The 27,981-nt window shown below is 43.3% G+C and overlaps 1 protein-coding gene across 8 annotated transcripts; it reads right to left on the bottom strand.

The window, feature by feature from the left end:
- Positions 1 to 2,494: 2,494 nt before the first annotated feature.
- PFKFB2 (6-phosphofructo-2-kinase/fructose-2,6-biphosphatase 2) lies at positions 2,495 to 27,855 on the bottom strand. 8 transcript variants are annotated; one of them, XM_037155379.2, is made up of 16 exons: positions 27,719 to 27,855; positions 26,413 to 26,520; positions 20,366 to 20,491; positions 19,790 to 19,886; positions 19,309 to 19,375; positions 19,104 to 19,178; positions 18,678 to 18,734; positions 17,637 to 17,761; positions 15,372 to 15,579; positions 14,830 to 14,976; positions 13,965 to 14,069; positions 12,864 to 12,993; positions 12,044 to 12,106; positions 11,715 to 11,779; positions 10,914 to 11,105; positions 2,496 to 4,427 (listed from the first exon to the last, which is right to left on the bottom strand). In XM_037155379.2, exons 2-16 carry the CDS (start codon positions 26,498 to 26,500, stop codon positions 4,281 to 4,283), a joined length of 1,692 nt encoding a protein of 563 aa, XP_037011274.1. In that variant the 5' UTR covers positions 26,501 to 26,520; positions 27,719 to 27,855; the 3' UTR covers positions 2,496 to 4,280. The 8 variants fall into 8 exon arrangements, with proteins under 8 accessions (XP_037011277.1, XP_037011274.1, XP_037011273.1 ...); XM_037155378.2 differs by lacking the exon at positions 27,719 to 27,855 and adding an exon at positions 27,561 to 27,689; XM_037155380.2 differs by lacking the exon at positions 27,719 to 27,855 and adding an exon at positions 27,482 to 27,570.
- Positions 27,856 to 27,981: the final 126 nt, after the last annotated feature.

Genomic DNA, 27,981 nt, shown 5'->3' on the forward strand with positions numbered 1-27,981 from the left:
CAGGAAATAACTGCAAATAACTTTCATCCAGTGGTTTATTTCAGATTCAGAATTAGAACTTTACAAAGGTACTGTACTGCTTATAATATTGTTTTACTAATATTTCTCCACGAAATATATATTTATACAGAGTGGGATGTATACAGACCATAAATACCCTCACAAAATTCAGGTCAGGTTTTGCTGTCAAACTAGAAGAAAACTTTGTTTTCAAAGCTATTTAGATTTTGTGATTTCATAAGGGATTATAGAATTACATGTATTATTATGAGTGTCCAAGTTTAGATAAATTAATAAATGAGCATTGTAGGCTCTTCTAGACCTTTGAATATTAAGTATAAGTTGATCTAATCCAGATTGTTTTCTGGAGAACTAAGGTAATAGATCAGGTGCAGAAGTTATAAAACAGGGTGAATGATGCCAGACTCTCCAGCCTTCTACAAACAATGGGCCCAGAGACTCTTTCCCATTCCATCCATAAATTCTCAAAAGGCAATGAATGAGAAAGGGGAGATCCTAGGAAGTCAAAACTGAATTTAAACAATAAGGTAAGCAGATGACCAATAAAGAAAACACAAGCAGGTCAACAAGATGTGCTCTGAATGTGGGCTGGATGGTCAATGAAGGTCATTAACCTTTTTGAGCCTAGGCCTCATTAGATTTGGAATGCTGCTTCCCCAGAGTCTCTCTGCTTCTGAAATTATGTCACTTAATTGCAATATTAATTCCTCTATAGAATCTGACCTGGTTTTCACAGATAAGGTATTGCATACAACTAACAAGGGCATTTAAATGCCTTTGGGAGTTCAGAAGGGAGTTCTGCCTGTAATGATTAAAATAACACAGCTGGCATGGGCTTACTGAGAATAAAATAAGACTGTGCCTTGAAGTTTTTAAGAAAAATAAAACATCACTCTCCATAATTACTACAATCCATTCAAATTCTTAAATATTCCACAAGGCCCAGCAAAAAAGAATGTGAGCATTTCAGAATTTCATATATTCTCCCTGTCTGCTTAAAAAAGTTAGTATCAAATGGATATCTCTTGACTTTTTTATGTCAAAGAAAGGGAGATGGTGAGTCTGTGTGTATGTATTACCAAGCTCCAGTTTCATACCCTGGCATTCCGGGCTGGGTTTCAGGAAGTCATGACCTCCAAAAACTGAATGCAAAACTTATATGTCAACCTTTTTCTGGGGAGTCTTTGGCTTTTATCAAATTTTCAAATAAGTTCAAGATAAAGAATATAGGTTGGATAGTGCAGAATACATCAAGACCATAGTGCATGAAAATAGGTGACAGCCAGGCTGCCAGGAAGTGCGAGTAGGGCTGTCACCAACCAGGACAAGCTAGTGAGCCTGAAGGCTGACCCTCCCAACAGTGAGTTCCCAGTGACGCACCTGGAGAGAGTTAAGACATGCTGTAATAAATAAAGTTACAGAAATCAAGCAAGTAATGGAGCACTTTCTGAATAGTCATTTTCTAAGCCTGATATATTTGTTAAGTTTCCAGCTATATACAAAAATAGTACTATATTGTGTTTGTCGGGCCCTCACCATTCCAAATCTTACGGTTTACCCTGTTCTGAGCTATGGGCTTTGACAAAAACTCCATCAATGTCAAGATGGACCACTCAATAAGAGTGTTCACCTATTTGTAAAATAGGGTGAATGATGCCATGCCCTCCCAGCCTTCTACAAATGATGGGCTGATTGCTGAATAAGAAAACATTTGTGAAGTTGCTTAGCAATCTAAGGAAATTACACCATTGACACCCTCATATTGTTACTCCTTCACATGTATTGCTAAAGCTCAGTATATTTAGCAATACTTATAACCACTGCCTCTCACTTTATTGCAAACTTGGAGAATTGATAAATCATTTTCATCCTATCAGATGCCTTGGACTATAGAACTTACAATTGTTCCACTGTTATTACGAACATTTCATTTTATTTCTATTGCTACTGACCCTAAAGAAAGTGTTCAAGTTTCCTTTATTATAAACATTTACACAACTATTACCTAATCATGGTTTTGGTCAAGGTTATTCATAAAAGGGAAGGCATTCCCAATAGGAAGGGATGGGTTTCAGAACTGCTATTTACTTTTTCCTTTCCAATAATAAACTCCAGGAAAAGGACAGGAACTTTAGTTTAGCTATTACATAGCAACCTATAGGTGACCATTGAATATTTGTTAAATTAATATAGCTTTAGAATGTCAATAATGCATGACTGCAATGATCCCACTGATATTTTGAAATGCAAATAAACTTGATAAAGGCAGGAGTTAACAAGTTAAAACCACAAGTTGAAAATACAATATATAATCTAGTAATTTAGGAATCATTTTAAAGAAGCTTGTTTGAAACATATTATGCACAATGTTATTAATATTTTGTGTCTGTATAAGGTACCAATGTTATTCTCTTTTGTGTGATTTCAAAAATTGATTTTTAATTAAAATAACTTTTATTGTATTTCTTATTACAAAAACAATACATATTACATATTTCAGCATGATTTTATTTATCTAGGAGATACACTTTTCTGCAGAGAAATGCAGCTCTTGATTTATAAATAAAAATCAATGAGCAAAAGAGTATTCAAAGAAATCCACTGTGCCTTAATATAGTTATTATCCTTTTATAGAAGACAGATATCTATATTCTGAAATTTTAATTTAAGGTAACACTATGGACATTAGACTTGAATGCTCAAACTACCTCAATTTCTACCAAAAATTGACAATACAAATTACCTTACATTCTGATTAAATACATGCAAACACTAATATGGGGACTTAAGAATACTTTACATGGATGAATAAATAACTAAATTAAAAAATTATCTGATCATCAAAAGACAGTGTATATAGATGCAGAAAGAAACCTGCATCACAAGAATAAAATCAGTACAGTACAGCATGTTACAAACAGTCAGATGAAAATGACCTGTTACAAAGTGTGGTCAGGAGACTTTCTGAAGGCAGCTTTGTGCATATAAAATGAGCTTCTAGTTGCTGGATGCTGAACTGCCTGCAGCCCAGATTATTACATCTTCAATAACAGCCCTGTACCAACCACAGTATAAAAGAACCATTTGGGAAGAGCTACAACTCATTGCTTTTCTTGCTACTCACCCCCTGGCCCAGCAAGTGGACATCTAAGTGAAAAGGAAGAAACATGTAAATAGCTAAAAACTTACCATTCTTAAAAAATTATTTTGCTTGTAAGATATAATATCCCTTGGAGATTCCATTCTCCTTCAGGAGTAACACATTAATACCATTATCTAGAGACACATTTGCATATTTGACAACCACTGGTGTAAAGGCTAATTACCTGGGTTATCTTTAAGGAGAACCCAGTGACTAATGTACTAAGGGCTTCGTTCTCCCTGCCACCCCCCACCAGTGTTTTAGATGAGACAAGTAGACCAAATTAGAGACACCTAGCTAAGAGGCAGGCATCAGAAGACCAGCTGCTTTTAAAGTCACAGCCACTGCCTTCTTGTACAACAGCACGGCGACAAACCCCATAGAGTGGCACCTGTTTTGAAACCAAAAGAACTCCCTGGTAGAGTTGATTCCCAAGGAACCTTCTTACTTTTTCATGTGATATAAATGGCCCCTTGCCTTTCTCTCCAGCCCTCATTCCCAATCATCAGGTGTAAAGCAGCCACAAAAGAGAACTTAGAAGATGGGTACCCATTTGGGGGAGGACTTGCAGTCAGATCCTGCTCTTGAGGGGCCTGGAACAAGAAAAACCTCTCAACAAAAAGGTTGCTGTCACTCCTCTTCCATCACCACAGCAGAGACATTTTAGAGACTATTTCTCACATACCCTCCTTTTACCTGGTGAATTTGCCTCTTTCCAATTTGACAAAAAAAAAAAGTGAATGCTAACATACGTAAATTGTCCTCTACCCTGCTCACCTGGAATGCATGCAGAGACCAGCTCTTACAACGCACAAAAGGCTGAGTTCAGCCTTCTCACCTGGAAACAATGAAATCTGAAGAGGTGCATTTGCAGTTTAGGCCAAAAATAGCCAGATAGAGCTAGTCACAGGTAGGATGTTAAATACCAAGACAGAAAAAGATTGACCAAATTGGGCAAAACCCAACAACAAGATCATAAAAAAATAACTGGCTCATTGAGGCACAAAAAAATGAAGTTTCCCCATGTAACTGATATTCCCATTAAGCATGAGGTGGGGAAATTTGGTGCTGTTTTTCCAGGCCTTATTTTGATGGTCCCAAATGTCCAATCCCCATTTCACTTCCTGTTCAAACCCAGGTGGAGCTGACATCCAAGATTTTCAGCAGATTCCGGTCCCCCCGGGAGATCTGGTTTAGCTTCCATATCGGGAGAGCGATGGGATGTCGCAGAAGAATTGCTAGGCACAGCCTGCAAGGTCTCTGCCTAGGAGCCAGAGAGGAAGAGAAACAAAGCCATTATACCACCACCAAATGTCAAATAAAGGTAGAGCAGAATCCCTCCCCAACCCTCCCACTGCTTCCCCCTCATCTCCGCCCCATCCCCACATGTGCACACAGACATGCACACACCCCTTTACTCTCAGGAGTCGGACACACTCCAGTGGCAGTCACGGGCTTCCTTCCCAGAAAAACCGACTTTCCTTGTGCCACGTTGAACCAGGCACACCTTTCAGACCTGGACTGTAAGCCACATACCCAAGATGTGAGGTAAAAGGAGAGTATGTTGGCACCATCAGCCAAAAGGCCACGCCAAGAAAGTGACACTGCAGCCAGGAACTACTTGGCTTCTGAGGAGGGTCTCTGCCATTGCAGCTACCCTAGCCCATTCTGAAATCAGTCATCAGAACAGAAATCAACTTCTTCCCATAAACTGGGATTTCGCAGTTCAGCTTGTGAGAAATTCTTCCCTCTAGAACAGTGTTTCTCAAGTGTGATGTGTGCATTTGAATCACCAGGGAATCCTGTTAAGATGAAGATTCTGATTCAGTAGGCCTGGGATGGAGCCCAAGTGTCTGCATAGCTAATGAGCTGCAGGTCCTTGTTAGAGTAACAAAGAGTAAGGCATGAGAATGGTAACAGAATTCTACCTGTACTCCCCTGTCACAGAAGAACATAAACACTGTTATATTTACCTCTGGCTATATCCACTGTCTATAACCTGTTTAGAAACAGGCAGGTCATATTTAGAAGAAACAGCCCACTAAATTTTAAGAGATCTCCAAAGCTTTTCTTTACAATAAATAGTGAGTTACATGTTATTAATGGGAGTCATAGTGCAATGTGGTCAAAGGTAAGCGGTAATTCTTGTAAAGGTGACAAAAAGTACACACAACTCCTACAGAAGTTCACATGCCTTCCATAATGTCCTTCCCATCCTTCCCAGAAGGTGGTGACAGAGAGCCACGCCTACACCAAGGACACCAGCCACACTGGGAGCTGGCCTTGGCTTATGTGAGGCTCAATCACTGAACAGTGTTAAAAGCAAAGTTCTGGGGGTGGTGGAATGGGTGAGAACACAACCCAAAATACAAAACAAAAAACCCAGAAGCGTTCTGATAGGTTCAAGTTACTCAACAATTTTATTTACCCATTCTGCACACACACACACAAAACACATTTCGAATACAGTTATATACACCTTAGGTGGATCTGAGTGGCATGTTTTGATATCAATGTCACCAGACTAAATCAGAATGCTGTTAAGGACTTAAGTTGCTTCTTTCAACAGACCCATGCCTAGGAAGTCAGCAGGGTAGTTCTACTGCATGGGTTCCCAGTTGAGTCCATCCCCATTCAACCCGGCAGTACTCAGCACACTCCCAAACCCTCCAAAGGGCAAAGTCGATGATTGATCCTTTGCTTTTGCCACAGCAGACCCATCACCATATCAGAATGAGTTGATTTTGTTATTTCATCACAATTTAAAAATGTGCACAAGTAATTCAAACACAAAAACAATGAATGGTTAAACATTGGTCATAGATTCCTCGGTGAAAGGTTTACTGGAAAGAATAACTTGCCACCTCTTAAAATCAATTTTAAGTGTAAAATCACCTTTGCAGTTTTATTTATCAGATAACAAGTGCCAAATGCGGGTCACACTACAACGAGCAGCCTTATCCAATGGAGTGCGACATTCTATACAAGAAAAGCTGTGGACACACAGAAGTCCAGAAGTGGCTGGCGAAAGCAAAACGCTACCTAGAAGTGGAAAGTGGAAAGGATGACTTCAACTAGAATAACAATTTTAGGCTTCAAGCAGGTGTGTCCTTAACGGAATTTACAAAATGTCATACGAATGACACAACCTTCATTTTCTACAAACTGATGAAACTTTGGCTGCTATTCTAAAAGCACTGTCTATTAACTTTCTCCTCAAGAAAAATGTGGAGTGTTTACTTCCTTTTTAGTCAATCAGCATACAGACTCTACCAGCGTCAGTCAGTCAGCATATGAACCCTACTGGAGTCTGTCAGTCAGTCAGTCAGCATATGAACCCTACTGGAGTCTGTCAGTCAGTCAGTCAGCATATGAACCCTACTGGAGTCTGTCAGTCAGTCAGTCAGCATATGAACCCTACTGGAGTCTGTCAGTCAGTCAGTCAGCATATGAACCCTACTGGAGTCTGTCAGTCAGCACTGCAGATCCTTTCAGAGTCTGTCAGTCAGCCAGCACATAGCTACTACCACTACATACAGTCTTCTGGACACTATGAGTCTATATTAAATTCCTCAACATACTTCTGATGTGTATATCACCTCTATGAGAAGTAATATATCAATCCTGCTAAACCTGACTCAATTGTTATATAATTTTTTAATTTAAAACAAAAACAAGTCAAAGTGCGCACTAGAAAACCTGGGTAAATTTATCAAGTTTCTTGAAAACAAACAACCTGACTTCTGAGCTTAGCAAAACAATGAAATGTGCATAAGACTATATAACCCAGAAATAGTTCTCTCAATTTTTAGACACTTTTTTCCTTGTCCTTTGACTATCCCAAGTACCTGTAAGTTTCTCTGGAACTCAGATCTTCTGTTCACAGAAAAAAACATTTAATATGGATTTATTTCCTAACAGCTATATCATGTTTCTTCAAAATGTCAGTACCTCTGAACATCAAATGGGTTACAAAGAGGAAGAGCCAGAACCTCACAGGAAACATTCAACCATTCAGCCTAGGAATACAAATTTCTTGAGGAAAAAACAAAAACCAGAGACAGCCCTGGCTAGGTGGCTCAGTCGGTTGGACAATGTTGTCCACACACCAAAAAGTTGCAGGTTCCATCTCCAGTCAGGGCAAGTATGAGAGACAACCAATCGATGTTTCTCTCTCATACCAATGTTTCTCTCTTTCTCTCCCTTCCTCTCTAAAATCAACAAACATCCTCAAGTGAGGATTAAAAAAAGAGAGAGACAATGGTAAGACCACTTAACACAAAGTTTTAAAGTTTTAAAATATTTTCCTATTCTACTTTCCAAGTGAATGTGAAATAATCCTCTTACAAAACAAAACCAAGATATTATGGATAATAAGAGCTAACTCAAATCTGAGGATTAGGAGACAGAAAGAGAAGCTTTATATTAAATCTATTTTACATTTCTCTTTCAAGTATGTCACAGAATTCCTCACTCAGCTCTTTTTTTATTGATTTGAGAGAAAGAAACGTAATTTTTATCATTCCATTTATTTTTTAATTCATTGGTTGATTCTTATATGTGCCCTGACTGGGGATCAAACCCACAACCTTGGCATATCAGGACAACACTCTAACCAACTGAGCTACCCAGCCAGGGCCTCATTCAGCTCTAAAGCAGTAATTAAAAAAAAAAAAAACACCAGAAAATGAATGTCAACTGTAACTGAAAAGTAGAAAAAAATGTAATATAATGATTTTCCTTTCCCAATTTTCTATCAATAGATAAATGCTAAAGCCTTCACCTATTTCTCCCATAACAAAACTGAAGCCTCCGCAAAAAAGTACTTTGGGGTCCACCCTTTCTTTGTAGGATTTGTGATACAGATATAATCACAGTAATGTTGATTTACTACCAATACACAATCAAGTAAGAATAGGAGAGGAGCACAGGAAAAAAAGATAGGAAGTAGGACTTCTCTACAGTTTAGAGCTCCATCCCATTTTATGTTCTGGGTTCTTCCTGCTGAACCCTTTCTAGAGATCTTGCTCTAAAAATTGAAGAATGCTTTAGAACTTGCCATTTTCAAACTGTAATTTCTTGTGTCCTATCTGAGAATAATAAGACCACCTCAGGCTCCTCTTCTGAGGCAAGCAAACTGGCACAGGGGATAGTGCAGAGAAGTTATCCACAGGAACATTCCAGTGACCTATGGCTAATGCTGGGGCTTAAAACAAGGTAACATAATGCAAGTTTGTTAGACACTTCTCCTCTCACTAGAAGTACGTAAAGGCCAAATCCCAAGTCTTTGGATCAAAATGCTCCTTCTTCTCATTCATTAACTCTAAATTACTCTCACAACACAGCAGGAGGAAAGATGGAATGAATGCTCATTTGGGCTAAAGATGCCACCAGCCAAGCAAAAATAGATGAGGCAACTACCTGAAAGTACCATACCCATGTCCTAGACCACAACTCATTCTCCCAACTCCTTTAGTCCCATGGTCAAGAATAAGAAAAAGGTCAGGAGAAGTAATCTATATTACGCTTTAGTGTCCACACTTACAAGGTGTTGCTCTTTCACAAATGCTCACTTATGATTAATTATATGCCCTGTTTCTAAAACAACTTCTTGGGATAAGCACCTTTCCTTCTATGTACACCTGCACCCCCCCCCTCCCACTCAGCCCAAAGCCTCACAAACTGAGACACTAGGTACACTTATGTACATGGTAAACGAGAAGAGCACACCGAAGTAATTTCAAGCAGAATCTGGGCAAGCAGCCTTGGGAAACTCACTGTGATGTTCTATACAAGATATAAGAATCAAGGACTCAAGGTCACCAGTCAGATGCCTGGGATGATAATCTTCCTTCCCAGCTATTATAAAGGACATTTATTTACATAGTGATTTCACCCTTACATGTACATGGTTAAAGATGTGACTAGAACCTAGAATAATACTCTAAAACACAGCAGCCTGCTTTTGAGGGGATGACTTCATTCAATATTGTGATCTGCTAAACATCTAACTTTGTGAGGGATTCAGAATTCCTAGGTTACTGCTTTGTTCAAGAAACCACCATCCCAGTATTTGTTACCCAACTTCACAGAATGGAGACTAAACCTGGAGTAAGAGTTAGAATCAACAGGAAGACAGTTAAACACATGCACATGCCGGCCCCAACCCCAGACATTCTGAGTGAATGTTAAGCCTGAAGCAGACCGGGGTATGTGTACCTTGCAAAAGTTCTCAGGGAGGTTCTAATGAATACTCCTAGATAAGAACCATGGCAAATTACCAAAAGCAACTTTGGCAAATAACTAACTTGTTCTCACTGGTTACTTCTAAAACACAAATTAATGACTTTAAGATGGGGTCATCTCCCTTTTTTTTCAATTTTTAATACAAAAAAAATTGAAACAAAAAATTTCATGAGCACTCTAGACTTGCTTGCCAGAAAAAGCCCATAAATTCATATGTTCTGCATACAAATTTGGGGAGAGAAGTACGCTATCATGAGCCCAAGGGGCTAAGAATCCCTGCTGTAAACTATTCCTGTTTAACCCTACAGAGAAAATAAAATGACAGAAGTGAATAGGTGAACACCAGCAGCAAAGGGCTATACTGCACAGGGTCTGAAAGACCCTTCAGACTCTTCAACTTAAAAAGGAGTGTTTTCAAAACTACTGAAAAATAATTAGCAGTTCTAGCAAACTCTTCTCTGCCTTTTGACTTGAGCAATTCAAACATTAGTAGTGACTCCTGAATCAGTGGTGAGTGTCCTTCTAAACAGCCCCAGAGGTCACCTGCTGGCAGTGGGTAGCAAAGAAGCTGGGAGCCACTGGAGAAAATGGATGACCTGCTCTAAAATAGCCCTGTAGCAGCTGGGGGCCAACATACTGTCCTAAACTTCACTCCACAGCCTCCAAAAGTGAAGTGAAAAATACAAACCAAGATATTTCCCACATTCTCAGAGCCAGCTTTACCATGGGCATCAAAGCCTTAGGACTACTTCTCATGAAAGGAGGCAAGAACTCTCACCCTATATCCACTTACTAGCTCCAGAGTGCCTGTGAATGTCCTATAGCCTAGGCTGACCTTGTCAGGACATGGCTGGAGAGAAGGACGAGGGAAAAGAAAGGCTCCCCGCCCTCATCCACATCCATTTGGGCCCTCTGTGGAGAGAAATCAATGGGGCACCTGGACTTCTCTCTCCACAACCTTCCCTCCCTCCTAGACAGACACTACAATGACAATGGCATGCATCACAATGGACAACCCAATAGTGAGATGAGGGAGGGGGAAGAAAGCAGGCAGGTAAGAACTGTGAGTAAAGCACACCTTGAAGAGACAAAGGTGAAGGGAAAATGGGTTTTTCTGTGTTCCCCTCCACCCCACCCCCACTGTACCACCATAAGAACTTTAGTGACTTTAGACACCAAGGACTGAGAACAGTGTACTGGCCATGCTCAGCCTCAGCCCCAGGTACGCTATCATCCCAGAGGTGATTATCCCTTTTCCTCCTCCTCCAGACCACCCAGAATGAGCACCTGTTCTAAAACACCCAACTCATCAACTTTCCCCTAAATGGGGAGATGTTTCACAATGCAGAATAGATGAGGTTGGTCTAAAAACATACGTCCTCATGTTCTGTGTTAAGATTCATGGTGGGGTGTTGGGGGTGGGGGGTGGAAGTTAAATGATTCCCTGGTGATTAGTGACAAGGGCAGGAGGCCAGGACTGGAGGGAAACACACAGTTACACCACCGGAATGCTGACTTGGCTCTTCGGCTGGTCGGCCCCTTCTTGCATGTCCAGGGCGCGGAGAGGACTGAGGGGCTTGAGGGGCCGGCTCCCAACACTGTAATTTCTTGGACGCCTTACTGTATTCGAACTGGACAGAGGTGTAAAGCTGTTCCTTCTCATCCTTACAGGGGTTTGGCTCTTGGGAAAGTTGTTCTGATTGGAAATGGAGGGATACCACACAAATGAAAGCCAAGACAAAAGCTCACTTATAAAGGTTAAATAATGCTTATAACCATGACTTCCTCCACCGCTACTCCTCTAGGACAGCGTCCCTTACAGGACGTGGGCCATGGCCCAGCCTCTTAGCCCCAGAAAGCCAAAGGGATATAGAAGGAGAAGCTCCTTGAGCATCATACTCCAAAGCAGTAAAGAGGGACAAAGAAAGGAAGGGACTTATTTAAAAACAGATTAACAGGACAGACCTAGGAACAAACCCATACCTCTTCACCCTACCTTATAGGTTCTTCTAGATCCTTCTTTCTAAGAGGTTCTCTTCCTGGGGGATTTTGCAATTCATTGCAGCCAAACACTTTGCATATTTAACTGTATTTACAGGAGCTTTCAAGGTCAAGACTCATGAGAGAGGTACTAATCTTAAAAAATAATAATTCCAACATCTCTTCCTTTTGGAAGTAAGCAGACTATATAGAACATGAGTTCTGGATTTCTTTTTCTCTGGTACATAAAAGAAACCCCAGTGTCATGACGCCAAAGTTTCAAAGACTCAGGAGCCTGCATGTTCACCTATAGGGAAATACTTACATCTGGCTTGTCACGGTGAGTGTTCACAGCTTCCACATTGAGCTTAATGGTTTCCACTTTGCACCCTGGGAAAACAGAAACAAGAAAAGAGGCCTTCAGAGAAAAAGCTCAAAGAAAAATTCCTTAGTTTCAGTATGGGACAGCATACCATGAAAGAATGCATCCATTCCCGGATACATACACACATTTAAAAGTGGAAGGCACTGACGGAACTCTCCTGGTATACAGGGGTAATTAAGTTGTACTTCTACACAAACTTCAGAGAAAAGCAAAAAATCCTAACCTTCTTCAATCCCCACCGCCTGCCCAGCCCCTAAACTCATAGTTACCGTAGGCCACAGGGGTAAGTCTGAAGATGGTATGAAGAGGGCACCTCAAGTACGGTAGCTCATCTGAAAGCAGAAAGATCAGGTAAGGGAAGACTCTTAGTACGGAATAAGGGCAAGCTAGTGGAAGAAAGAATCTAAGGAGCTCGTGGGTTTTCTTTACCTTGATCTACTTACACATCTCCTCCTCTAACCCCCAAAGACGGCCACCAAATTATCAAGATGACCACCAAAGAAGCCACCCAAGCTACCAAATGGCTACGGAAGGAAATAAGTACATCTTAGACACTTCCATGCAGACAAAACAGGAGTAAGTGCTGCAGCCAGGACCCCACAGAAAGGAAGATGGTGGCACACCAGGGTACAAGCTGTGGGCTTCCCAGCAGATCAGGTAGCTCAGGAAAGGAAGTGTCAGAGAAGGCAGCAGCACTTCCTTTGGGCTCTACCCAGAAACTGTCCTACCCTGAATCCAAAGGATGAAGATGCTTCTAAGATACCACCCTCCCTGTAGTCAAAGGAGCAAGCTGGAAATATCCAACCACTTCTCTGATGCTTCCAGGAGTGTCAGCTCAGTGCTACCCTTCAGCCAAGCAGGACAGAGGAGTTCCAGCAGCAACCATTCTCCACTGGGGACATTTGTACCAGCAGCATCAATTCAGCAAATAGTTGGCCCAGTGGCTGCTGGGAGCCCCATACTGCTGCCTAAAGAATGTACTTGAATTGGAGTGAAAGAGGGAGAAGTCCAGTTGCCAGGGATCCTAGTGCTATCCCAAGTCTAGTCCCCTCCCATGAATATGTCCCCCAGCCTTTCCGTCAATGGCACCTGCACCCTTATCCAAGAAGTAGGCCAGGAGACAGCGCATGACCGCCTGGTGGGAGATGACGAGGACGTTGCCCTGGCGCTCCAGCTCCATGATGACAGGCTCCAGCCGCTGCACCAGGTCCTGGTATGACTGTGGAGGGAAGCAGGGCAGGCTGGCAGGAGGCCGGGTGCAAGCTGGCAACCAAGTCAGTGGTTGCATCCAGAGTAATGAGGCCACTGCCCCTTCACCCCTGGCTGGCTTTCTTCCTGCAGGTTCAGCAACTTCAGGTCGCCTGCTAACTCCCCCTACCCTGGTATCTCTTAAGAATATTCAGACCTTCCAAGAGTAACATTCACACTGAAAAAACTATAGCCAAGAAGAGAAAATCTGAATTCAGCATGTTTTTTTCCCCCAATAAACGAGGCAAAGTATAAGGCGACAAGGGGCTCTGAGGGGTTTCCTGGGCCTCTGCCACACTGTTTATTTACCTCTGCCTCACACATCCCTAGCTATGAAGCCACTTAGACCAGGAAGCAGCCAAAAACACTGAAGATGATAAGGAAATCATTCACAGCCCATATATTTACTTAGTACCCACACCTGCAGGTGCGACTGAGGAGGTGAAATGCCAAAAAGGAAGTAAAAAGATCATTACAGATGATGTATTATAGAATTATACGCCTATATAATTGTATTACCTAATGTTGCTCCAATAAATAAAATAAATAAAAATTAAAAAATACACCAAAGATCTAACAACTAAAACCACAGAAATACAAAAGATTATTTTAAAATATTATGAACTATATGCCAACAATTGGATAATCTGTAAAAAAAAAATTTTAATATAAATAAATACAATGGAAGATCATATTGATTCTACAATATATCGAACACTGTATATCTTGTCCATCTTTTCCCTAGAGATCTTAACAAACTAATGAGGCATCTGACTGCCTAAGCTGAATTAAAGACAGTATGACCCAAGGTGGGAGGATAAACTAATGATGACTTAAGTATGCTTTCTCAATCCCCAAAATTGTATTCAATCCTTCCCCCAAATTAACACTAAAACCCCCAGCACAGGGCTGGGAAGTCACCCCACATGAAGGGAATCTCACCTCCCCACCAGGATATCGATACAGATATTTCTCTTGATCTCGAAGCGCAAACTCATCTGGGTACTCCTTCTCAATTTCTGCATAGGTCATCTCCTCACATACACCCTGCAAGGAACCACACAGGCTTATAGAAGTGGACTCATCCATACAGCCCCACCCAATAAGGAAGACAACACTGAAGAATACTAGTTTCTTACTACGTGCCAGGCACTGTGCCGGGGCCTTTCATGTCCTGCAACTGACTGGTCAGGGTACCTGGGACTGGCAGGGTGAGGGACACTGCAGAGAGGGGGCAGCTTCTCTAGCGTAAGCTGCCACTTTCTCCTACTACTGTGGGGAATTTAAAGGTCAAGAAAAGTCAGCAGGATAAAGGGAGCAGGAAGCAGGGAAGGAGGAGAAACTGAAAGGACTGGAAAATTCTTGCAGAAGGCATAAAAGCATACGGAGAAAGAGAAGGAAATGCCTACTTTTGTGCTCAAGGACAGAGAAAGCCAAGAAAAAATTTGGAAAGGACTTTTTCAGAACAGTTGACCAAATGATCTAAGCAGAAATTAAAGAAATGAATGTTGTTGGCTATTTCCTTTTCCCAGGAAGAAAATACACCAAAGAACCAAGTGGAGCTCCACTCTCCCCAGGCACCCAAAAATTGCTTTGGGTCCCATTTTTGGCACAGGTGCTCAAGCAGACAGGAAGCTCTAATTAGGGGTGCAATGTTCCTACTTCCTCCCAAACCAGCCATAGTTTCAACTTCCTCAAAGTTTCTACTTGGTGGTTCTAGTTTTTAGATAAAACTGCCCACATTGTGACTTCTGAGAGTTCCTGCCTGAACAGGAGACCATACTGGCCATCAAAGCTTCCTACTCACAGCATCAATCTCATTCAGAATCTTCCACTGCTCATAGGTCACCCCCAGGGATTCAGCAGTCTGGATAGTCCTCTTCAACTGGCTTGTCCACACTTTGAGATCTGCTATCTTCTGTTCCTCCAGAAACTTCCTTAGAGCTTGGGCAAACTGGGGTTTGGAATAAGAATTTTAAAAAAGAAAACACACACACACACATACACACAACTGTTAACTCAGCCTATAAGGGAAAATGTGTATGACCGCAGTCAAAATCTGGAAGATGATACAAGCAATGAACCCAAGCTGGAAACCAGCTTCAACTAGAGCACCCTGTACTCTGCTAAGCACACAAGTTGTACCCAATAAAAACCTGATGGTTGAACTACCACAGCAGAAATGGTTCCAAGTAATCCACGCTTCAATACAGAGCTAGAATCAGTGGACAAGAAAATGTGTTTAGCATTTCCTTGACCATCCAAAACCACATCCTGATCCTAAGCCCTGGTGGAATTCAGGAAAAACTCTTAACCCTAGGAAATCTGGCCTGCTGGCTAACTACTCACCTGTTTTCCCCGCACCGAGAGGCCAGAGTCACCCCCAATCTTCCCCAAGAGATTGAACTCGCTCTCTCCATGCCGGCAAAGGTAAATGGTGCGGGGCTGCACGTGGATATTCATGAGGTAGTAGACTATCTTGCTCTGGATGTAGTCCTGGACTCTGTTCACTAAAAATCGCTGGCCCACATTTATCACCTTGATGAAAGAAAGATCCCTGATGAAAGAAAAAATCCCCTGGTATGAAAATCTGAGGCAAACAGTAGCGGGAAAAAGGATTTCATAGATACTCACAAGCTAACAGCAGCTCTCCCTCCCCTCCTGTGGTAGCCCCCCCCCCTACATTTAAGGAGCAGAATGGTAAGAGCTTAAGTGCTCCTCAGAACTAAGATGAATAAAATCTCCCAAACTTCTGATCTGCCCCTCAGTGCCTACACTCTATCATGAATGTCATAAGTATGATAAACAATTCAGGCTTCCCCTCAGGGGCTACACGAGATGACCTGAAGGTTTTGCTAACCTTGAAATTGGGTGAGAAGCACAACCCCCACCTGGGGTGGTGGAGACCTGGCCAGAGTGCAACATCACCAGTAATGGGGGGGGGGGGGCGGGGGGATGGGGGCAGGAAGAGGCAGAACCATGGAGGTCTCTGTGCATTCCCAGCATCTACCTAAATCATGCCTCTCTCAAAGGTACTTCCATGGATTGTTTGCTCTGTGGCCACCATGGAATTTACCTCATTATAAAAATAAGAAGAATTTATTCCAAAAAAGTTTCAAAAATAAAGGGAGAATGATGTGGATAAAAATTATGCATAAACCTACCAACAGAGAGAACATGTACAAACACACACACAGACACACACACACATTCTTCCAGGATGTTTTTCTGTGAGGACTTTGGGGGTAACTAAAGCACACACTATTGTGCCATATCTAGGGCAGTGGTTCTCAACCTCTGAATAAAGAATACCTCCAGCATGGCTGGTGTGGCTCAGTGGACTGAGTGCCAGCTTGTGAATCAAAAGGTCGCTGGAGTGATTCCCAGTCAGGGCACATGCCTGGGGTGTAGGCCAGGTCTCCAGTTGGGGGCACACAAGACGCAACCACACACTGATGTTTCTCTCTGACTTTCTCCCTCCTTTCCCCTCCCTCAAAAATAAATAAATAAAACCTTAAAAAAAAAAACCCTCCAAATAGTAACATTCTGGGTGGCCCCTTGAAGGAACTGACTCAAAGCAGAGCACTGAAGTGATTAAACAGTGGGTTATGTACATTTGTCTCATTTGCTTGGCTACAGGGCTGTATTTGTATTTGAACAGAGCTGATAACTGCTCTGACCACTTCCCTTTTCAAAGGCCACATTCTCATAGCTTTCCACGTGCACACATCTTTCTTCAAATTGAACTTGACATTTTGCTATGGCTCCTATACCTTGCACATATCAACTTAACCTATATTGTATACCACTCTGCTGTCAGATGCTGCCATGGTAATGACAGCTAGCACTGATCAGACATTTCCCTAAGCTAAGCATGTTGCTGAGGACTTTACATGTTTTATTTATATATGTAATATATAAATATGTATTATAAAATATGTATATATTACATATAAATATGTAATATATAGTGTTTTCTGTTACAAGTTACACATAACAAATAACATATACTGCATGCATATATACATGTGTACATTTTATGTGTATTGTTTTATATTTATATATACATATAATATATAATACACTTTTAAAATTTATCGAAAACGGGTGATACAGTTCTAAGGGGTGTCCTAACAATACCCTAGCTCAAAATTTATGATCTAGAGCAGTGCTTCTCCACCGAGGGTGATTTTGTTCCCCAGGAACATTTGGCAATGTCAGGAAACATTTTTTTGTTTGTCACAGGTTGAAAGTTACTGGTATCTAGTGAGCAGATAGGCCAAGGTGCTGCTAAATACCTTACAATGCACAAGACAACCCCCAACTACAAAGAGTTATCCAGTTCAAGATGTCAATAATGCTAAGATTGAGACACCCTGCTCTAGAGGACAGAGAAAAAGACTGATCATTTAAAAAAAAAAAAAACAACCTTCAGTGTGCAAGTATAAGATGTAACCCACAAATAGGCCACAAATCCACACCTTGTTTCTCTGGAGTGACAGAAACATTATGGGGCTGGAATATCAGAAGGAAGTTTGGAGACAGAGAGAGAAAGGCTCTTTTCTCAAATGCGATCCCTATTTATGCCCTTTGAGCCATGGCCTTAAACCTTACTTGTCATAGTTGTCTGGGTCGAGGGGTCGATAAGTGACTTTGTAGCACTCAATTCTCTTTAGGAAGTCCTCCATCACATTCTCCCTGTTCCTTTCAGGGTAATCGGGGCTTGACACCTTCACTTCCTGGAATCACAAAAGAGCAGGACCCAGTCAGAGGTCTGCCTTCAATAGCCCTCCTGTAAAGAGGAACTGCCAAATAAAGAAAAGGAAGTCCACAGTAGTGGCGTTTCACTGCAGCGCTGGCAACCCCCATTCCCTGAGCACCACCCCCATATGGTCCTATGATCCTGGCAACCAAGAAGGGAAAGACAACTGGGGAGTCATGTGCCTGTCCTTGGCTGCAGGACAGTGGCTATCATGCAGCCGAAGCTGCTGCTGGTTTCCAATCCCTTCTTTTATCTTCCTGGGGAAACAGAATGTGCTTCAGTTTCTCCTCACAACCATTTAGAATAGGGGGCCTGACCTGCTGCATGCCTGACTTGGACCAGATGCCTCTCTTAGAACTTTAGATGGTTCCAAGTTCCAGTGTTGCTGGGACAGCACCACCACAATACCATGCATGGACACCTACTCAGCAGAGCACAACCCATCAAACGGGTACTGGTTTATACTCTGCCCACATGGGGCATGAGGCACTCAGTGTGGGTAGAGCATTAACCTGTTACACAACTGCTGGGCCGATGACCTTCCTAGAAGGTGACGTCTACCCCTGACAGATAATGAGGAGTCTGGTCTACTTTTTTTAAATTCCCAGGTCTCAGTATCCAGCCCAGAACACTGGGTTGGAAATCCTACAATCTAAGTTTTGGTCTCCATTCAACAACTAATTCATACTTTATTCGTCAAAGCCTCAGTTTCCTCTTCCAAGAATGTGGAAGTACAAAATGGTGCTCTGGCAGATCAAACAGATCAATCAGTGATGTTAAACCTGTCTATTTCTTCCCAGCTGACTCTCCCCCTCCCCCACCCCCTCCCCACCACACCTCCACACACAGAAGGCACAGAGGGTAAAGAGGTGGTGGTATGCAGAGTCACCCACCAGGATGTTGGCAGCAATGACATCAGGATCATCACAGACAGATTCCACAAAGAACACCTGGCCAGGAAGAGAGGACAGTAATAAATGAATCAAAAATGGCCCAGCTGTTCATTAGGAGTACATGCTCATACTTGCCCCACCCCAGCCACCACATTCCAGAGGATTCTCTTTAATGAAAGTGCCTTCAAGGCCTCTTCATCTAAAAATAATTCTTACCACATCCCCAGGGCCTCAGACACACAGGCTAAGGGTCTGAGAAAGGACCTGCAAGAAAACACTCAAGAACTGGGGGCATTCCCCATAAGGACAGAATCAGATACCCAACCTTGTCCTCGCTCATCAGACTCAAACAGATCCACAGGGTCCTTCTACCCCTACTCCCACCCCTACTTATCCCTCTTTCTCCAGCATGAAGCCAGATCCTACCTTGAAGGAATTCTCCTTGGCAAAATTCAAAATCATGTCCCTCCTCTCCCTGGTTGTATTGGTGGCATCAAACACCTGGGAAGAGAGCCCACAAGGTAGATGAGTGGGGCACAAGAAATGAGATCCCACCAAGGCAGACCCAAGGTGAGGCTATGCAGCTTTGAGAGGGTGGAGACCAAGATGGGAAGAGGTAGGTAAGACTTACCGCAATCTGCCCACTCTCCTCAGTGAGATACGTCTTAACATCTTCCAGTGCCACAACAGCACACTGTCTGCCATGAGAGCAGAGGAAACCAGCAAGAGGAGTACAGTGAGGCCAAGCTCAGACATAGCCAGAGACATGAGCAGTTCAGTTGCTGTAGAAGTCACGTTCCTTCCTTCTTGGCTTTCTCACTGTTCAAAAACTTCCCTAACAAGACCCTTCAACTTCCCACTGAGATTTTTATCTCCTTCATCTTTTCCGTTCCCCTGCCCCATGCATACATCTTATCCCTCCAAAGACCTAACCTACGAGTATGCGTGTATCTCCCCAAGCCCTGTTCTTCTACCCACCCAAGCCCAAAGTTGACCAGGCCAGAAAATAACTTCCATTTAAAATTTCCACAGGATATTTACTGAAAGGAAAACTAAGCCCCATCACACCCACTCTTGTGATGGCCAAGAAGGTGAGGCCCAAGAAGACTCACTTGCGGATCTTCATGGCCTCTTCATTGTCGTGCCGGAAAAAGTCATAGGACTTATAGGACTTGACTGCTTCACGCCGATAAACCCCAAGATTAAACACTGCAGAAGACACCAACACCCTTCAAGCAGTGAAACAATGCAATGAGGAACACCAAAGGGAACATCCTGATCTAATGTCAGAGTGGCCAAGGTGATGAAAAAAGCACCACGGTATGCTGGGAACGATACCAGATGAAGAGTTAAGTTGCACTCAAGTTCAGACTTACAGACCTCGGGGACATTTTAAACTGAGTCTTTCTCAATTTTCTCAGCCACTTCTGCTATTTCACAGGGGTACTGCTAGGATTAAAAAAGATGATATATATGTAAGGGCTTTGAATGTAAAGTGTATACTATCCAAGGCATTTCCTCACAACTAGGCCAGAAGGAAACAAGTCTGTGAACAGGGAATAAATTTCATAAGTCAGTATGCAACTGCTATTGCTGCCAGGAGCACCCTGTAACCTTGGTGCCAAGAATAAGTCCCCCAGAGGCCTGTGATCATTTCCCTTCCCAAAGAATGAATGGCCTGCACCTACCTTTGGTGGGCACCCCAATCCAGTTGAGGTAGCGTGTGAGTTTCTTGGACACATAGGTTTTGCCCCGGGCCGGCAAGCCAATCATAACAATGAGAGTCGGGGAGTTGGTCATGTAGGATGCCCACGCTAGAACAGAATAGAACTAAATGACTAGGGGCCAAGTAAGGTTCAAGCACTGGGCTATCAACTTCATAGTTATATTATTATTTAATCCCCAGAAACCTCAGTGAGGCAATGGCCCAGATAGACAGGGAAGGCAAAGTGAAGAATTATCAGCAAACCCTACTGAAAGAGTTAAAGGATCATCTAGACTTGCAGAAAGTTCCCAAAAGAAGACCAAGGTCTTTGCAGAGGTACCCAAGGGGGAAATAGTTCAAAAGACAGTAACCATGGCACCTTGCTTAACACAAGTATGATACCACTGTATCGGGAGACCCTGCCAGTGCGGAACTGAGCAGACTCTGATACAGGTCCAACAGAGTGTCTCAGCTGAGGACCTCACTTATCCCTTCAGAGCCATGGGCAGGAATTAGCTTGCCCACCACAAAAAGAGCCTGGCTTCAAGTTGCTTAGGCCTTGCACTCAGGACATGATCTTAAGTCAGAATTTCTAAACTACACTAAGATTTAGACTACTGTGAAAAAGCCTACTAGACACAGGTTCTGACTAGACCTCAGGAAGTTTTAGTAAAGCTTAGCCCACAAGGGCATCACGGCCACCCTGCCTCAATGGCCCTTATGAAAGCAAGACAATTTAGAAGCAGGAATTGGCCTACCCTTCTTTGGAAACTTATTTTAGGAATACTCCTTCGACATAGGTCTCACTGGGCAGGCAGGGCAAACTAGATACTCAGAGTCAGTCAGGTGACTCGCCTCTGGACACACAGTAAGACATAGGAAGGGCTGGCACGAGTCCAATCTGGTGCTTCCTCCATGGCTTTTCCCCATAAAAAGACCCCATGATTTCTCTTCAGCTGGCTTGCTCACAGGGTCTGGCTCAGCAGGAGGGGTAGGCGAGGGCCCCCCACTGCTGCCAGCCACTCTCCTAGGGCCAAGACCCAAATGAGGTCTAGGAGACCTCATCTAGGAGGTCTAGGAGGCTCAGACTCTGCTGGCTTCTCCACGTGAAAACTGACGACAGGAGGGGAAAAGAACCACCTTCGCGCCCCAGCACTGCTTTCCCAAGGGCGAGTTGTTGCTGCTGCTCTATCCTGGGATTGGGTGGCCCTATAAGTCTAAAATAGGGGGACTTGGATGGAAACTTCATCTTTTATCTGTTGGGAAAAGAATGTAAAAAGGTCTCAATGGCAAAGAGAGTTTCCTAGGGGTGTTTGGCATGAAGTACTCAGAAGCCAAAACATGGCCCAAGTGGTGAGGGAGGGATAGGCGTGTGAACAGAGGGGGCCTGGCTTTTGTCCTTCACCCACTGTGCACATAGAAAATACCTGGCCTGGGCTCCAGAAGTGATTTTCACCTGTCCGAATCTGCAGCACAGAGGCGAGAGAACTCACCCTGCAGCCTCAGCTAATGCTCATCTCTGACTTGTGACCCCGCGTCAGGCAGATCTGTCTACCTGGGATCAGCTGCCTCAGGTTTTGGTAGCTAAATCCTCCTGAGTCTTCACTTTCTCCAGCTCAGTGCCTCAATCCCCCATGATCTGGCTCATTACCTGCACTTCTAGGCCTGCTTTGTCACACCTTCCAGCCCATTAGGCACTTCCCCAAAGGTCCTGATACCCTCCCTAAGGCGGAAAATACACTAATTCTTGGGAGGTAACCAGCTGCTCTGTGTTTACCACTCTGGACAGAGAGGGCTCAGACCAAAAAAAAACACAGGTCTCTAATGTATCCTCACAGTGCCCCCAACCGCTACACTTCCTGCTTCTGCCCACGGCACACCCACACACGTTGCCAACCAGTTTCTCATTTTCCGGAATACAACCCTAAATTACACTTCCTATCTCAAATTGCCACATGAGCAGAACTAGGAACATACTGTCCTGCCTATTAAAAAATAAAACATGGGGAGGGATGGGGGGGTGGGCTGGAATGGGAGTGAAAGACAGAAAACTGTACTTGAACAACAATTAAAATTAAATAAATAAACAAAACCACCAACTTCATTTCAATAGTAGATATTTTATGCTGATTAATTCCAGAGACAATGTAACACACCCCTTGGCAATGTTACAGTGGAAAGTTGTTTCAATCCTGAAATTCTCTTCTATCTTCTTTAAACAAGGTTTAACTCACTTTCTCAATCTTAGACTTGTTTCCCCTTCATGAACACACTCGGAGGAGATGAGGGCTTGATTAACCTCTCTCCTATAGGCAGAAAAACTCAAGTTCAGAGAAGTGAAGAGCATGGCCCACAGTAAAAAGTCAAGGTCAAGGACCAGGCTCTGACCAGACTCCTGGTTTCAGAATGGCCCTTCCAGCCCCGGGCACAAGCTCTGGTCAGCAGTTGACCAAGGGAGACCTTGATGAACACAGCCATGTGCTCTAACCAGTTCCTAAAGAGTGGTCTAGAAGACCAATGGTTCTCAGCCTTTTCATGACCAAGGTCTTTTTCCACTATTTGTTCTAAGTAGACCCAACATTTTTGGAAATATGCTGTCCATTAAACTGTGTTTCATAAGTAATAGCTTATTTTTATTCATCATAAGTCCTAAAACTTTCAACTGTTTCCTACTGTTTAATAGGTACAAAATATCCAAGTTCTGTAGCAAAGCACTAAGAAAGTTAATGTTTTCATTAATCAGTGCAGCTGTAATTAATAATGCACAAGTCCTTTAAGTACTCTGAAACATTAAAATCAGTGTACACTGTAGAACTTTGTAGGTCAGTATATTAATAATGCTGATCAACATTTTAAATGTGTCTATCTTTTCTTTTACTATTTCTGTAGAAAAGTTGCTGGAACACACATGCAACAGTGTGTGCAGTATTGTTTGTGATGGTAGAAAACTGGAAATGGAAATGTCCATCAGTGGGAGACCGGCATATCCATACAATGCAATACTGTGCAAAATGAGGTAAATCTGGATTTACTGACGTGAGAAAAAAATGTCCCAGACATTTTCTAAGTAAGTTTTAAAAGGGAGGGAGAGAATGGCAGCAGAACCAAGTATGTACAGTGTGAACCATATTTCATTAATAGGATATACCAGAATAAGATGCTGGAAAGAATTAGACTTAACAGAGACAGGAGAAATTGTGAGGGATTTTTTACTTTTCACTTGCTCTCTGTGTTGTTTGAATAGTTGATGAACATGCATTGCTCTTGCGGCTGGGGCAAAGTACACATGGGAACTTGTCTGTCCCAGACCTATCGAAATACTCAGGAACAGACGAAACAGAGAAAGGCACGTAGACCTCTCCCCGCACACAGCCCTTCTTTCCTAGAGCCCTGATGGCAGCCATCTGAGCACCTTAAGGACACCTCAGCCATCACCGCTCCCTTTCACCCCAATCCCTAGAGCAGCTGAAGTTCCAGCAAGGTTCCTTTGGAGGTTTTGGCTCCCTAAAGTAATTCCATCCTCCAGCTTCCTCACTTCCCAGAGTCAAAGTCAGCCAACATAGGTGTAATTAGCAGCGAGAGAATTATAGCTGAGCTATTAATAAAGCAACTGGTGGGTGTGAACACTGAGCAGTCAAGGCAGCCTGTTCCAAGATATAGGCAAATGACAGAGAAAAAGGAAATGAACTAACACATATTCTCACAACTGTATTTCTCCTTTGACTGTGGCTGTAACAGTCTCATAGTCTAACCGGAAGGGGAGAATGGGTTAAATGAAGGACAGTAGCTTTAGGACAAACCAACCTTTACCAGTGAGGCAGAACAGGGTGGAGCTGGGAAAGAAATATCAGAGTCCAGGAATTAGAGTCCAGAGGACCTGAGACCTGGGATTACTGCTTCCTTGGCTAATCAAAAGCCCTCAAAGCAAGAAAAACTGCAGAAGAGTCAAGTCAGGTAGGAGATTCCTTTGGAGAATAAAGGACTGACACTAGGCATTGGGTAGGGTCAGAGACTCCCACAATTACCAACTCCCCCCCCACATACACACACCAGCTCTCGCTCCCTTCTGAATCAAGTGCACCTCTCTTTGAGACATGCATCTGTACCCCAAAACTGGGTTACGATATTGTCAAACAAGAGGAGAAAGTATTCTTCACTGAAAATATAATTCCTCACAGAGTTCTTTTAGCGAGCTCCCAGCACAGCATTTAAGTCTACAATTCAATTTTCATTCAATGCTTCAAAAACAAACACAACATGCAAATAGAGTTGCCAGTAAAAAATAATGGCAGTATAGCTATGTGCCCAACGCTCTTTTTTTTTTTTTACTTGATTTATTTATCTTTAGAGGGGAAGGGAAGGAGAGAGGGAGAGAAATATCAATGTATGGTTGCCTCTTCTGAGTCCCCTGATGGGAACTGGCCTGCAACCCAGGAATTTGCCCTGACTGGGAATCGAACCATGGTTGCTTGGTTCCCAGGCCTGCACTCAATCCACTGAGCTACACCAGCCAGGTGCCCAACGCTCTTGTAAGTGCTTTCCTATATTTACTCATTTAATTTCCACATCACTCTGAGAGGAGGTAGTATCCATGTCCCAGTTTTATAAAGGAGTAAATTGAGGGATGAAGAAGATAGGCAAACTTGTTCAAGGACACACGGTTAGGAAGTATTAAATCCCAGATTCAAACCCGAGCAGTCTGACTCCAGGGCTTCTCTCAAACATCACACTATATTAGTTATCTCCCGTGGGGTATTTGCCCTCCGCAACTAGCTTCCTGTCCTGGCAAAGAAAGGAGACCCAAATCATAGAGGTACACCAACCCCAGTATCACATCCCAACAACCTGCCTCGGCTACAGCCCAAAGCCCCTCAAGCCTCTTCAGTGCCAGGTGAAAAGAGATTATCATCATTAACCATGAGACTGACAAGGGCATGACATCTAGGTGGAGACTCTGGAGAAAGCTTTGAACAGGAGAGAATTCCAGATCTCATGCTGCTCAGCTATTTCTACCTGCTGATATACATAACCACTGAAGTGAAAAAGAGCTGATAGGGTTCCAAAGGAAAATGCAATCTGGTATCGGTGAAGAAAGCTTACCATTCTTTTAGGTTCCCCAAGACATATGGGGCTCAGTGGCTCAGGACCTTCTGGAATTGGGCTATGCACTGTTGAGGTCTATAAGGATGCTTAAGAATACAGATGCTTCATCTCTCTGCAATCCCACCTGCCATCTCTATCTAAAGAACTGGCACTAAAATACTCATGTGAAACTGTCCCGAGAGGGATGAACTAGTAGGGAACACAGTTTGCAAAGTTCAAAGGCTAAATCTGTCAGAAAGTAAATGCCCAAAGCACAGTGAAAAGTTAAATGTAAGGGCTGATTCCACTGACAGCTGTAGAAATGAGCTATTTTTCCTATCTGCGGGTTGTTTTTAAAAGGTTTTATTTATTTATTTTTAGAGTGAGAAGAAAAGATGGAAAAACAGAAGGAGAGAAACATCAGTGTGTGGTTGCCTCTCACACACCCCCAACTGGGGACTTGGCCCACAACCCAGGCATGTGCCCTGACTGGGAATCAAACCAATGACCCTTTGCTCCCCAGGCCAGCACCCAATCCACTGAGCCAGCCAGCCAGGGCCCTATCTGCTGTTTCTACAGTGAGCAGCACCCTCACAATATGTAGCCCAAGAAACAAAGGTCCTGCATACTGCCACTCAGCCTTACCCACAGATTGTACTAATAACGCTTGCCCTAACTTTCAACAAGTGTGCAGATACTTCAGGAGACAGAAATTCAGTAAAGCAAAGCAATAAGAAAACGCTGGGATACAACAGCAGTCTACCCCAGGGACAAATATTTCACTGGGTCTAGTTGTTTCAGTCAGGAACTTTCCCTTGTAGACTCTGTTTTAAATTCCATACCAAAGAATTATTTCCCACTCACCAAGCAGCAAAGTCTAGGATTAGAACAATATTTCCAAGATAAAATTCAGGGAGAAAGCAATCTCTCCTTTCTGCCAGAACTTACAACATTTCTTCTCTGATATTCGAAGATTTGAGGTTTTTGTTTCACAGCTGCTATTCTGTTCTGAGGAAGACACATTATTCCCAGACATGGCAGCTCTTCAGGAAATGTCTGCAAGGGACAAAAGGGATGTAAGAAAGGGAAGGAAGAAGACATCCTTCAGAACACCCGGTGAAGAGGATCAGTGTGGAAAAGTGAAAACACTCTGGGCCAAGAGTCAAGTTCAGCCCTCTTTCTCCAGTTAATAGCCACATGCCCTAGGTTAAGTCATGAACTCTGACCCCTCTGTTTCGTCATCTACTTATAAATAACAGCACTAGAACCCTGCGTTTATAATGCTGATTTAGGAGTTACATTCACATAAATTATTTCCCCAATCTTTCCAATACTCCCCTAGTAAGGCTACCATTATTACTTCTTCCCGTTTTACAGACTGAAAAACTGAGGTCAATCAATTTAAGTGGCTCATCCGACTTCCTTCCTGACCTCAAATTCTAGTTTAAGAACCTGGGGAGAGAGAAGTGGCAGTAGTTGGGGTGTGAGGTGGGCTGTGAACAGATAATGTTCATTATCACAAAGAAATGGCTATCCAATGGTAAGATTCAGTCCTGCCAAAAATTAGAAAGTGGGAAAATATCAAACTTGTTTCCAGAAGGAAAAATTGTAACTGGACACCCCATTTCCAGCACAGCACCATTTCTCCTCTGCTGTTCTTACTCTCAAACTCTTGCTCCACACCCTCTCCCCATCTACCCGTTACAAAGTCTCTGGAGGGAACACTGGGGCACAAAGAGGCGGTAAATGACTTCCTCAAGGTCACCTACAGAATAAAGGTAAAATCCCGACTTGAAATGGGGTGGGAGAGCCCTGAGCTCACCCCCAAACCCAGACAAGGAACCCCTGAGGAAGGAAGGTCCTAGTGCTTTAAGGATATTGCACTGTTCTTCCACTGACCACTCAAATCCTCCAATCCAAACGCCACCTGCGATTCCAAGTCTCTGAATGTCCGTACTCCGGGCTAGGTCTGGGGACCCGCACTCCCCCGAAACAGCAAGGAACCACCGTCACGCACCTCATCCGGGTGCACGCAGCCCCCCTCCTCCTGACCTCCCTGGGATCTTCCATGCGCTCGCTGTACAGCTGTCGCTCACCCTATGATCCCTAAAGTCCCTCCTGGCAGTGGCCCCAGCACTTCTCCCGTAACACGGCAGACAGGAGCCCACAGACTGTGGCCTGGGGCCCGGTACACTAGTCGCCAGCAATTTTAGTGCCACAGCCTGGCTCCACCCACCCCCACGTAGGTGCTCACCTGGAGAGAACCATCAACCAATCCAGGGCCCGCACACTCCAAAGGGCGGGGCTCAAGTAGGAATCTCTGCAGCGGCTCCTGCAGGAGGAGGGAACTGTGAACAGGCCGGGAAACAGTGCAAGTTCCTGTTTCCCAGCACTGTGGAGGTTGGTTGCGTCGTTGCTTGGCAACTAATAAGGCTGGGGGCGGGGTTTATTAAAAGCATTATTTTTTTTTATACTCTCGCGAGAGTAGACTAGAATGAGAGGGTGTGACTTTTTATG

The sequence above is a fragment of the Artibeus jamaicensis genome, unplaced genomic scaffold, assembly GCF_021234435.1.
Source record: "Artibeus jamaicensis isolate MK-2021 breed Jamaican fruit bat unplaced genomic scaffold, CSHL_Jam_final contig_475, whole genome shotgun sequence".
Classification (NCBI taxonomy): domain Eukaryota; kingdom Metazoa; phylum Chordata; class Mammalia; order Chiroptera; family Phyllostomidae; genus Artibeus; species Artibeus jamaicensis.